A 13,930-nucleotide genomic window follows, 5' to 3' on the forward strand; every position below is an offset into this window, starting at 1 on the left:
ACATTCAGGGACACAGTAATGCGTACACATGCTTCATTTTCCTGAAGAATGAGTTGTAATCGCTGTGCATTCACCATACAGTAAACACTCTGCATGGTGCAAAGAAGCACCAGAAGCATGGGTCCCGAATGTAAGCAGACCAAGGTAAAGTGTACCCGATTTTAACTCTGAATGGAACAAATTCTACTGGAGGAGCTGCCATCTATCACTGCGGTGCATATTACACAAGGCAAAAATTACAGGCCTTCGCTGCAAAGTAAAAAGGATGCAGCAAGGCTACAGTCACCTCTGACAGTGTGATCATATTACATTCAAGCTACAACATTGAAACAAATGGCATATCTATGCTGGGGAGATGAGAAAGTGTTTGCACAGACGTCATCCAAACAATGGCCACTAAATACATGACAGCAGAGTTAAACACTGAACAGGTAATAGTGTGTAAAAAAAACTTACTACTGAGGGGGAAAAAAAAAAAAAAGAAAAAAAAAAACAGTGCAAGAAGGAAGAATAACCCCCTCCACCAGTCACGCACAATCACAGAATGATAATGAACAGAACCAAGCAGGAAGTCCTGTCCATAGGACAGAGCTTTTCCAAACCACCAGGGAATCCCTGCACATCCATAAAAACACCTGAGGAAGGTAAGGCTTGAGTAAGACTCGCTCTCAGTTGTGACGTGTGAAGCCCTTGTGAGCTTTGTGCAGCTGCTGGTGGGTTAGAGATTCAAGGATTTCATGATGGCATCCCTGTCAAACCGGAAGCCAAGAAAGGCTTTGGAAGAGAAGGAGTGCTGCACAGTCCCATTGCAAGCTTCATCTTCATTGAGGTCACACTGCTGTCCATCAGATGGATAGCTCCCACCAAACGCACAGTCTGCCAAAAAATGAGAAGGTAACAGTTACAGTCTGCCATACAATGGTGACACAGTCTGCCATACAATGAGAAGGTAATAGTGACAACACAGTCTGCCAACAATAAGCACTGTTCAGTTAGCACCTGTTCACGCAACGGTTGTGTGCAAAAATTTGCGTTTGTGCGTTAACGCGAATTTATCACACGAACGTGACCATTAACGTGCAAAAAAAATTGCGTTAACGGGCGAATTCGAATTTTTGCGCGCGATAACCGTTATTACGCGCACTTTTCACAGCGTGCTAACAGTTAGCACCGTTTTGTGAATCAAGCCCTTAGTCTGCCAATGCCATGCGGAGCTCCCTATCCATTAGTCAAAACTTGACTGAGGTTTTGGGCATATCCAATAATTCTGACTAAATTTGCCAGTGATATATTTATGTCCATAAGCTGACTGGTACATTTAAGTTCTGCATCGGACATTTTATAAATTAGAGCGGTGATTCAGCACAGTGGTGATTTTCCTGGATTGCCAGAAATGGCTGGAGATCAATGTTCGTAAAGCCTTTTATGGCACTGATTGTACAAAAGTAGCATGTGAAGCAATTTGGTCAATTCTTGATTCGATTTCTACTCAACTCTTATCAAGATTAAAGCGGATCCGAGATGAAAAACTAACTATAACAAGTAACTTTGTCTATATATCTTAGCTAAAGTTTAGTTTACACAGCATATCTAGCTGCAAACAGCTTCAAAAGTTTATGATGCATTATTCCTGTGATATAATGAGGGCAGCCGTTCGGTTTGTCACATTGTTACAGGCTGGAGATGCTATCAGCTTGCCTATGTGTACATTCAGTCCCCTCTCCTCCTTCCCTCTGCCTCTGTAATCAATGGCTAGTAACCACCTTCTCCTCCTGCCCAGACTGAGCTCCCATAATCCCTTGCTACAGTGCCAAGGCTCTGTGAAAAGCTGTGGGCGAGGCGTGTTTAGTTTATAGAGAATTAAAGTATTAAAACAAAACAAAAAAAGTATTTGGCTTGGGAAATGCCCTATAAACTATATTAAAGGAACACAATTATGCAATGAGTAAAAGTTTATCTCGAACGCACTTTAAGTGGTGAATGGTAATTAAATGAACTCTTCCCTGATCAGGAAATAATCAAAGGTTCACTGAATTGAGCCATTAAACCAACTTTATTGGGCCTGCAGTACAAAAGCAACATTGTAGGTCATAGTGTTATGTCTGTAGGATCTCATTAAGAACTTCTGTCAGCTGAGCACAATTTGCACTCCTGTAGAGAGGTAGAAGACCTTTCTGATGGCAATTTTTTTTAATTCTTTCCATCTAATTCCTTACTTTAAATAGTATGGCCGACGACTGAATGTGTCTGAGAGAAATATTTCCATTTGCTGCCTATAGAAAAGGTCATCTCTTCCGATAAAGAACTGTAGTATGGGACAAACATAGCAAAAACTTTAAACAATTGGCTGAGGTCAGCTGGCCAATACAGAGTTTGGCACAGCAAACATTTGCAAATCCGAGTTCACTTCAAGGCGGGCTGATTGCAGACACCAATGGCCGATGGAATGGAGGTCCATCACTTATGACCCCATGCTGTACCGACTACCATCCCCATTACCTTCCTAAAGCTGAGTACACACGTACGATAACGATCGTTCGAAAACGAACGATAACGACAATCGGACCGATAATCGTGCGTTCCAAATTTTCCAACGATCGGTTTTTTTGGGACGATAACGACCGTTATCGTTCAATCCGACCGATCCAACCCAGCGGATTTTTTCGAAAGATAATCGTTCAATCATTGCAGTGTGTACAAACATCGTCCAAAAATGATTATCTGTGGAGTAGTACGCATGTTCTTATTGCCTGTCATAACGTCACTCCCGTTTGCGCACGCATTTTTTTATCGTTCGTCGTTCAGTACTTTATACTTATATCGTTCACGTGTGTACACAATCGTTCATTACGAACGATCTTTTCGGTCTAATTTGAATATCGTGTAAACGTCACGAATCGTTCGTAACGAACGATCTTTATCGTACGTCTATACGAACCCTTACACTGTCTGCTGGAAGCCGCTCCATCTTCCCTCCTTCCACCTTCATCAAAACACTACACACTGCTCTGGTATGCCAAAGCAATGCATCTGTATGATGTTCAGTGGTTTGAGCTAGATGACCCACAGTAAAATCGCAAAGCAAGTTTTTGTAGCGTTTTCCATAACTATTTCAGTTGATTTTAAAGCGCTTTAGAATTGAATGCTCGTGATTTGTACAGAATTTGCTAATTCCTTTTTGTGGTTCTGGGTAGTAAATACGCTGCAAAATAACTTTGTACAATGAATAAAAAGGGATTTTGCAGCAATTTTCTACTTTGCATTGAAGTGCGAGCACTCCAAAAATTCTGCAGGCAACGCAACTGATTTGGGGAAATCAGCGTAGCGCATTTGGAATCAGCAGCAATTCAAACTGTTCCTGTGGGTTTTGTACTTCTACTCTTTTGACTGTGTAATGGGAAAACATAGCTAGATCTGATCATAGAGTGACAATAGCTATATTTTATCATACCTGAACTCAACCCATTCACTTGGGCTATGAAGAGCTCCTACTTAACCACATATGTAATGACAGGAAACAGCTGTAGCTGAAGCACTGCAGGCTATAAATATACAGCCCCATAAATTACCTTCCCAGCTCTTTATGTTTTACAGTGAGGTGTGCCTTATACGCCATCCTATTACTCTTACACCTGCAATGTCACCTAATCAAACATTTACATGCATGCAAGACAGAAAATCACATTTCAAGAGTATCCTGAGGTCAGAAAATACTCACCGCCTTCAAAAGTGTCGTTTAGTCGCCTGGGGTTAAATTTCTTGTCCGATTTCTATAGAAAAAAAAAAAGAAAAGGCCCCATGAACACTAATGTAACAATAACAATAATATTTTTAAAGCGCTTTTCTCCCTGGGGGCTCAAATCGCTGTGACCCTGCATTATGCAGTCTCAAAGGCTAGGGAAAAGAGGTGAGTTTTTAGCCTTTTTTTTAAAGCTGTTGAGAGAAGGAGCCTCTCGTACTGATTGTGGAAGTGAGTTCCATAGAGTAGGGGCTGCATAGGAAAAGGCCCGAGCACCAAATGTTAAGTGTATCCTGGGAATAACCAGATTCATCTTGTTGGCAGAGCGGAGGGTGCGTGGGGGGGGGGGCATAAAGTTTCAATAGATCCGCTATGTATTTGGGTCCCATGTGGTGTAGAGCCTTGAATGTCAGCAGGCAGATCTTAAAATTGATTCTCCATTTTACTGGCAACCAGTGAAGAGTTTGCAGTACTGGGGTGATGTGTGAGCTGCGGGGGGCATTGGCTAGGAGTCTGGCTGCAGCATTCTGTACTAGTTGTAAGGGGCGCAGAACCTTATCTGTAGATCCGTTGAACAGGGTGTTGCAGTAGTCTAGGCGGGAGGATACAAATGCATGAACCAGGGCAGGTAGGTCTTCAGCTGGGATAAGGTGTTTGATTTTCGCTATATTTCTTAGATGGAAGAAGGAAGACTTGACAACAGCTGATACCTGCTGTCTGAGATTTAGATTTCCATCCAGGATCACCACAAGGTTTTGCACATAGTTTTTATACTGTACGGTATCTCCCCCAATTTCTAATTTGAGGTGGTGAGCGGTTTGAACTTTATCCATCATGTGTGGACTACCTACCACCAACACCTCTGTTTTGTCAGAGCCTCAACCAGCTGGTGTTCATCCAATTTTGTAAATCCACTAGACACGCATTTATGGATGCTGATGGGTCTTGGGTGCCAGGCTTGAAGGACAGATACAGTTGTGTGTCATCTGCATAACAGTGGTATCCTAGGCTATAGGTCTGGATTATTTTGCCCAGTGGGAGCATGTAGACTGCAAAGAGTAATGGTGATAGTACAGAACCCTGTGGAACTCCATATGCAAGTTGCACTGGATTAGAGTAGTGTGTGCCCAGACGTATAGAATCAGAATCAAGTTTAATGGCCAAGTACAGGGGTTGTACCTGGAATTATTTTTGACACATACAGGCTCGAGTAGTACAAAAGACAAGTTATGCAGATATGTAGTATTGTACAAGTTATACAGATATACAGTATTGAAGACAAGCAGATATACAGTAAGTAGAGTAATTTAAGTAAAGAGGGCAGTAGAGTAGTTTAAGTGACTCTAAACTAGTTGGGGTGCTGTAACATGGGTGGGCTAACTACCCGGGTGTAAGCGCTGGAGCAAGGGAGTGCGACTGGGAGGGTGCGTTGAGGAGATCAATGGCTTGGGGAAAGAAGGTGTTTCTGTGTCTAGTGGTCCTGGTGGGAAGGGACCTGTAGCGGCGGCCTAAGGGGAGGAGACTGAAATAGCCGTTGCCAGGGTGGGTGGGGTCTCCTGCTATCCTAGCGGCCCTTGAGCGTAGTCTGGAGGAGTAGAGAAGGTTGAGTGGTGGGAGGGGAGTACCGATGATCCTTTCTGCAGACTTTATGACTCTTTGTAGTTTATACTTATCTCTCGCAGAGGCCCCTGCATACCACACGATGATGGAAGAGCCAAGTATTGACTCAATGGCAGCAGAGTAGAAGCAGGTCATAATGTCTTGCGACATTCCAAACTTTTTCAGCTGACGTAGGAAAAACAGGCGTTGTTGCGCTTTCTTCTGAATCACTGTGGTGTTTTCCTCCCACTTTAGGTTGCTGGATATGGTGGTACCTAGAAAACGCGCGTGCAGGACCCTGGCAACCTCAGTGCCTTTGATGTGGACCGGGGGGAGTTCGGGACGGCCTTTTCTGAAGTCAATGATCAGTTCTGCGGTTTTGGCTGTGTTCAGTACAAGCTTGTTTGTCTTGCACCAGTTGCAGATATTCGTAATCTGTTGGCGATAGGCTCGTTCATCGCTCTCATCTATAAGACCAAGGATGGTGGTGTCATCTGCAAACTTGATGACCTGGACCGAGTTGCTTGTTGAGGTGCAGAAGTTAGTGTACAGCGAGAACAGCATTGGGGACAGGACACAGCCCTGGGGGGCACCCGTGTTGGTGACTCGCATCTGCGAGGAGAAGGTGCCCAGCTTGACAGTCTGAGTCCTGTTTGTGAGAAAGTCCTTCAGCCAGCTACAGAGGCTGGGATGCACATTGAGGAGAACTAGTCTGTCAAAGAGAATGTCGGGGCTGATAGCATTGAAGGCAGAGCTGAAGTCCAAGAGGAGGATCCTGGCATAGGTATTTGGTCTGTCTAGGTGGCTCAGAACGTGCTCCAGGCTGATATTGATGGCATCCTCCACGGACCTGTTGGCCCTGTAGGCAAACTGGTAAGGATCCATCAGATCCTTGGTGGTGTGTTTCAGGTGGGAGAGGACCAGCCTCTCGAAGACCTTCATGATGTTTGATGTCAGTGCGACAGGTCTGAAGTTGTTTAGGTCAGTGGCACCTGGTTTCTTTGGGATGGGGATGATTGTGGAGATTTTTAGGCAAGAGGGAACCCTGTGTTCCTTTAGGGATTGTGAGAACAGGGAAGTGAGGACTGGGGCCAGTTGGTCTGCACAGGTTTTTAGGCAGAGGTTTGACACACCATCCGGGCCCGAAGCTTTCCTGGGATTGAGTAGCTTAAGGTGTCTAAGAACCTCGGCCTCTGAGACCATCAGTGCGGCTGGGGGGCCTGGGCTAGTATGAGCCTGGGAGGTCGTGACCGGTGGCACCTGGTCATAGGGTACATCTTCTTGGTTGTCTTCAAACCTACAGTAGAACCTATTCAGATCTTCTGCTAGCTTAGCGCTGGGAGTCGTGTGATGAGGGGGAGACTTAAAGTTTGTTGCCACTTTGAGACCTTTCCAGACTTCGCGCGAGTTATTTGAGCAGAGGCTCAGCCGCAGTTTATCAGAGAACCTTCTTTTTTCCGCTCTCAGTTCTTTGTTGAGGGTGTTTTTGGCCTTCCTGTATTCCTCCCGATTGCCACTCTTGTGGGCTTCCTCCTTGGTTCTACGTAGCAGGCGTAGCTTGTTGTTGAACCAGGGTTTGTTATTGGGGTACACCCTATAGGACTTTGACGGGATGCACATGTCCTCGCAGAAATTGATGTACGATGTGACTCTATCTGCCCATTCATCTAGGTCGCCGTGCTGTGGGGCAAGGGCTGACCAGTCGGTGCAGTCAAAGCAGGCCTGTAGTTTTAGCTTCGCTTCCGTCGTCCATTTCTTGGATGTCTTAAGGGCTGGTTTGGAGTTCTCAAGTCGCCTTTTGTAGGTGGGAATCAGTTGGATGAGGCAATGGTCTGAGTTGCCGAGGGCTGCTCGAGTGGTAGCCTTGTAAGCGCCCTTGAGGATGGTGTAGCAATGATCCAGAGTGTTCTGGTTCCTGGTTGGGCATGAGATGTGTTGTACGTAGCGTGGCATCTCTGAGTGGAGGTTGGCTTGATTAAAGTCCCCCATAATGATGAAGAGGGAGTCTGGCAGGGCCGTTTCCCATTTCGCGATGGTGTCACTTAGGGTGCGCGTGGCACTCTTGGTGTCTGCGTCGGGGGGGATGTAGACCCCGGCGAGTACAAAAGAGGCAAATTCTCTTGGTGAGTAGTATGGTCTGCAGTTGATTAGGAGGACTTCGAGGTCTGGAGAGCAGCTTTTGGTCAGGATGGTCGAGTCGCGACACCACTTGGAGCTGATATAGAAGCATACCCCTCCGCCCCTCTTTTTGCCAGATGAGGTGGGGTCTCTGTCCGCGCGGAGGAGGTTGAAGCCTGGCAGGTGCAGAGAATCATCTGGGATACTGTCATGTATACATAAGGTAAGGAAAATTGTACCACTAACTAATGTATTTCATAAGAAATAGGAAACTCCGTAACTAGCCTGTACATGTGCACAGACATCACATCACATGTTTCTTCTGTCTTGAAGTAAAGTGGCCTTTGTTTACAGACAAAAAGTAAAATACACAGCAATTGTGTCAGAAACCACACCCAATTCTTGTACCGTTGCACCACTAGTCCAGTCTCCGATACAGAAATATCTTACCAAAAGGCTATTCTGCTGCTTGGCTTGTGGAGTGTGCACCCCATTTGCCTTCTTCTTTTGGTTTGGAGAATCTTGATGCTGCTTTTTACCATTAGTCCTAAGACTCTGATTCTGCCACACAAAAACACATTTTCACATGTAAGTATGTCAGGTTGTTACACCAAATCACTGGTTATACTTCATAATAAACAAGACAGAGAAATCAGTGATTACTGCATATATAGAAGAAGAAAGCGAGAGCCCACAATAGTGTAGTATGTTAATGCAGGTGAAAAATGTGTGTCTATAAACAAGAAAGGTACTCACAATGGTGGGTTACCACATAGGCAACCACTGTAACAGCAGGTGGGGAGTTTGACCTGACCCCACTCGGGGGTATCACCCCTTCACCAAGGGTGGACTAGACTCACTAGAGGACTTGTTCAAAGGCACACGTATAAGATAAAACTATTAAAACCAGCTTAAAGAGGGAGGTAATGGCGGACTTACCTCCCCAGAAGACTAAACAATTACTTTTATCAACATCAATCAATTTATTCGCAGCTCCAAAATTGCAGTGCGTTTCACAGGTCTATGCCCACTTCCTCAGGCCATACAAGGAGCAATGAAGTTTAGCAGTAACCAGGATGAGCGCCTTCTGGAGGCGCTCATACTGGTCACTGCTAAACTTCAGTGCTCCTCCAGTGCTCCCCAAAAATGGCGGGTGGGCTTAGCTGCGGGTATGTACGGTACCAATAACCACGTTCCAGGTTTCATTACTATCATCTGGCTGGTAGCTATGAGCTCATTGCATAAGTAGAAAGAACTATGATATAGTAAACATAAGATACGAAATCTTGCAGGTTCTTGTGGTACAAAAATATCACAAATTCAATTTTTTACTGAAAGCCTTGTCCTACTACAAAATATTGAAATTCCTGTGATTATTCATGTAAATTAGGAGCATCCTGCAGAGACCTCCTTCTTTTAAAGAAATTTTTGTACTCATGTCAATAAAGATTTTTTGATATTTTTGTACCACAAGAACCTGCAAGATTTCGTATCTTATGTTTACTATATCATAGTTCTTTCTACTTATGCAATGAATTGTTTTGAGGTGAAGTGGATCACATCAAAAAGGACTTAGTGGCTTTTTAGTCTTTTTCCTAAAAAAAGAGAATCTCCCAATTATAATATTACTGGTAGCTATGAGCTAACAGCTCAACAGAATCTTGTGAAATTAACCAGTCATCTTTTTGCAAGAAAAACAATGCACAAGATTTCAGCTTCTATGACAAAGTAGGAATTTAATGACTTTCATTCTGATATCTAAATATACTAGTATTCATTTTTATTTATTGTGCAGTAAAAACTACTGTGACTAGCCCATACTCTGTACGTGGAAAGGATTAGCATGGAGAGGAGTACAAAGGAACATTTTACAAATAGTGGGAGAAGATTTAAAAAAAATAATAAAATAAATGATATCTTAAAGTGACACCTATGCTAACCTAGAAATAAAAACATATATACACACAAGTAGATAAATACTAGTTCTACTTACATAACAGATGCATTACACTGTCCATGTTATGATTCTTGTGAATTTTATAAAGCAAAAGCAGAAAATCGTATTCTAGACAGTTTCCATCTTGGTTACCTTTGACCTCCTGACAATTTCCTCCCTCACTTTTTTTTCTCCTCTTGCTAATTGAGTATTCATTACCCGCCCTCCTCCCAGAGTCTTCAGACACTCCCACTGAGGTCTATACTAGGAAGTGCACTGTCTTATGTCATTAGGAGGGGGAAATAAAGGGAAGAGGAGAAATGTATTCTAGATAAAAAGACTCCCCAGCATGCAACTGTTTGGCAATGGCAATTAAAGGGCCAGTGTTCCTAAGGTATGTGATAAATCCAAATCAGACAGAAAAAGGTTTGAAAGTTTTGGATTCAGGATTCAGGATTAGCATCTTTATTACTTAATACACTCAGGCCAGTTGCTGTTGAAATTTTATTTTTATGGTGACTAACCCACTTTAACCACTTCGCCATATCTGGACGCATATATCTGTCCAGATAGGCAGTGGTGCTGCAGCCGTGTGGTGCGCGCGATCGGGCGCGCCCGCTGCCTCCCCGATCAGTGAATGGGAATATAATTCCCATTCACCGATCTTAGTCCCCGGCAGAAATACCGACGCTTTCTCATCAGAGAGCGTGGTATTTCTGCCCCCAGGAAACTTCTTCTCTTCATTTTAGTTCCTAGATGCGACATCGTTCGCATCCAGGAATTTTTTGAATGTGGCCATCTTGTGGCCAAATAGTAAATTGCACCCACATACCTGTATTGAATAAAAAAATACATTATATTACATCTAAAATTGGCTATTTACCTCCCAAACTAAAATTACCCAAATACATTTTTGTATTAAAAAAAAAATAAAAAAAATTACAATAAAAAAAAAAAAACTACATAAATAGTTACCTAAGGGTCTGAACTTTTTAAATATACATGTCAAGAGAGTATCTTATTAATTTTTTTAAAATTATAAGCTTGTAAATAGTGATGGACGCAAATTGAAAAAATGCACCTTTATTTCTAAATAAAATATCGGCACCATAAATTGTGATAGGGACGTAATTTAAATGGTGTAATAAGCGGGACAAATGGGCACATAAAATGCATGGGTTTTAATTACTGTAGCATGTTTTAATTTTAAACTATAATGGCCAAAAACTGAGAAATAATGTTTTTTTTCCATTTCTATCTTAATCTTCCTGTTAAAATGTATTTACAGTAAAGTGGCTACTTAGCAAAATGTACTACCTAAAGAAAGCCTAATTAGTGGCGGAAAAAACGAGATATAGATCAATTAATTTTGATAAGTAGCGATAAAGTTATTAGCGAATGAATGGGAGGTGAACATTGCTCGGATGCATAAGATTTTCGAAGCTGTAGGCTGAAGTGGTTAAAGAGAACCCAAGGTAATCCTAAAGCAAATAAATGGCATACTGACCCAAGAAGAGGTAAGCCTCTGGCTCCTCCAGAGTCCTCACACATTCTCCTCCCAACCACCACCACCGCTGCATTATTAATTGGAATGTAAATATTGTAATTGAAAGAAAGGGAAAAAAAAACCAAAGAAATGCTAAGGTCAGAGGTGGTCCTCTGGCCATCTACACAGGGGGCTCCTATGGCTACCTATACTGGGGGACAGGGGCTTCATCTGACTACCTACTACCCAATGTTGGGGGCTCCTGTGGGCACCTATGCTGGGAGGGGGGGGGGGGGGGGGGGGAGTGCATCTGGCTAACTAATACTGGGGGCAAGCTCTGGCTAGCTAAATTGGTGTGTGTGTGTGGGGGGGGGGGGGGGGGCTACCTAATACCAGGGCTGTGGCATCTGAGTCATTTTGGGTACCTGGAATTGGAGGATTTTTGTACCAACTCCACAGTCCTGCCTAATACTATAGGGCACCTCTGGCTACCACATCACAATAGTGTGCCCAAGTCTACGGGGGTGGGGGCACACCTATACACCCCTCACCCTGGGAGCTATATAACCTAGAAACTGCCCTCATTACAACCACTGTCAGGCTGTAACTAGAAAGGAAATGTGGTTCAGAAAAAAAGCAGGGAAAAAAAATAAAATTCAAAGGGTTCTTATTCTTTACCACCCTTCATGAAGGTTTTCATTTACTATGGTCTGTGTGTAAGGAGATTTACTCGCTTCCTGTCAGGGCAGAAGGTGAGAAGGATTCTCACAGATGCAGAGAGAGAAAACATTCTAACAGTTCTAACCTTTCTTTGTTTCTATGCAAGATGGCTGCAAATAATTAGAAAGTACTGTTAATATTCTGATGTGCATTTACAAGCACAGTACTTCAGCAAGTGTCATATTTTGGGATTATTGCTCCCTTCCTACAAGGTTTTATAAAGGTTTGCCACAAGTGAAATATAAATCACCTTCATCTTCAGAATTTCTGACATCTCGGCTGGATTAAAATTACTATATGGCTTCTGCACCTTGGCCTTTGTCCACTGCTCTGCATGAGGTGGCTCAGTAAACTGGGGCATGCATCGCATTTTGGGTCTAGAAAGGAAAACAGGTTAATAATAATAATAATAAAAAAACACTCAGGTGTCAGAAGCCTATAAGAATAGAAATCACAACACCTAAACCTCAGCTTCTCAAGGCATGACCTACTCCACATACCACCCCTTGTATGTGATCATACTCCCCTATCAGGTCTCTCTCATGGATAGATCACACTGCAAGAGCTTTTTAAGCTCTAGTGATTTGAAAAGCTCTTGCTAATGCAATGCTAAGGGTGATTTTTATTAAATCACAATGCTCAGGTGAGAACACACACATAGCATTACATTAGCAAGAGCTTATAAAATCACAAGCACTTAGAAAAAGCTCTTGTAGTATGAATCAGCCCTCAGTGAGAGAAGGCCCGTGATATTGGTTGATTTGCCTCACTAGGCAGTAGATGGAAACCGACAGCATGGACACCGGAGCACAACCGCTATGTCTCACTCACTCCGTATCTGCTGCGGCCACCCACAAGGGAAGTGGGCCTTCTCTCAACGTGTGGTTGCCAGAGGAAACTTTCCTCTGATGCCACTCCTGCAGTCTATCTAGTTTGGTCCTCTGTGGGGCTGACGCCACTAACATTCTGCTGTGTTTCTGCTCCGGGTGGTGATCACGGAGTCCTATGTATGCTCAGTTTTAGCAACTGCAACTAGTGTTCAAAGAGCAAACTGGAGAACTTCCTGACAGTGATAATCGTCCACAAATATAATTAATAACCTTCCCAACAAGTGAAAAACAGTCTATCAACCCTTTCATTAACCACTTCCCGACCGCCTAACGCACAGGGGTGGCCGGGAAGTGGAGCCCGCAAGGACCAGCTCACCCACAGAGGCGGCGGTCCTTGTAAGGGCATGGGCGGAGCGATCGCGTCATCCGTGACGCGATCCTCCGCCGGCGCCTGTCTCCGCTCACCCGCCGCAACATCCCGCCGGCCATTTCGGAGGCGCCGGCGGGATGTTAACCCGATGATCGCCGCATACAAAGTGTATAATACACTTTGTAATGTTTACAAAGTGTATTATACAGGCTGCCTCCTGCCCTGGTGGTCCCAGTGTCCGAGGGACCACCAGGGCAGGCTGCAGCCACCCTATGTCGCACCCAAGCACACTGATTTCTCCCCCCCCTGCCCCAGATCGCCCACAGCACCCCTCAGACCCTCCCCACCTCCCAGACCCCTGTTTGCACCCAATCACCCCCCTAATCACCCATCAATCACTCCCTGTCACTATCTGTCAACGCTATTTTTTTTTTATCAGCCCCCGGCCCCCTGCTGATCACCCCCCCACCCCTCAGATTCTCCCCAGACCCCCCCCCCCTGTGTACTGTATGCATCTATCCCCCCTGATCACCTGTCAATCACTAGTCAATCATCCATCAAACACCGCCTGTCACTGCCACCCATCAATGAGCCCCTAACCTGCCCCTTGCGGGCAATCTGATCACCCACCCACATCAATAGATCGCCCGCAGATCCGACATCAGATCACCACCCAAGCGCAGTGTTTACATCTATTCTCTTCTCTAAACATCCACTAATTACCCATCAATCACCCCCTACCACCACCTGTCACTGTTACCCATCAGATCAGACCCTAATCTGCCCCTTGCGGGCACCCAATCACCCGCCTACACGCTCAGATTTCCCTCAGACCCCCCCTTATCAATTCGCCAGGGCATTATTTACATCTGTCCTTCCCTGTAATAACCCACTGATCACCTGTCAATCACCCATCAATCACCCCCTGTCACTGCCACCTATCAATCAGCCCCTAACCTGCCCCTTGCGGGCAATCTGATCACTCACCCACACCAATAGATCGCCCGCAGATCCAACATCAGATCACCTCACCTCCCAAGTGCAGTGTTTACATCTGTTCTCTCCTCCAAACACCCATTAATTACCCATCAATCACCCCCTGTCACTGCTACCCATCAGATTAGACCCCTAT

General features: G+C 44.4%; 1 protein-coding gene across 1 annotated transcript in view; it reads right to left on the reverse strand.

The window, feature by feature from the left end:
• Nucleotides 1-480: 480 nt before the first annotated feature.
• Nucleotides 481-13,930, reverse strand: part of DCP2 (decapping mRNA 2) — a 39,292-nt gene continuing 25,842 nt past the window's right edge. Inside the window, exons 8-11 of the mRNA XM_068271680.1 lie at nucleotides 11,849-11,975; nucleotides 7,907-8,017; nucleotides 3,719-3,770; nucleotides 481-876 (exon numbers count right to left, since the gene is read on the reverse strand). Of these exons, the coding sequence (XP_068127781.1) occupies nucleotides 719-876; nucleotides 3,719-3,770; nucleotides 7,907-8,017; nucleotides 11,849-11,975 (448 nt within the window). The 3' untranslated portion in view covers nucleotides 481-718. The remainder of the gene's footprint in view (nucleotides 877-3,718; nucleotides 3,771-7,906; nucleotides 8,018-11,848; nucleotides 11,976-13,930) is intronic.

Source organism: Hyperolius riggenbachi, chromosome 1 (assembly GCF_040937935.1).
Source record: "Hyperolius riggenbachi isolate aHypRig1 chromosome 1, aHypRig1.pri, whole genome shotgun sequence".
Lineage (NCBI taxonomy): Eukaryota > Metazoa > Chordata > Amphibia > Anura > Hyperoliidae > Hyperolius > Hyperolius riggenbachi.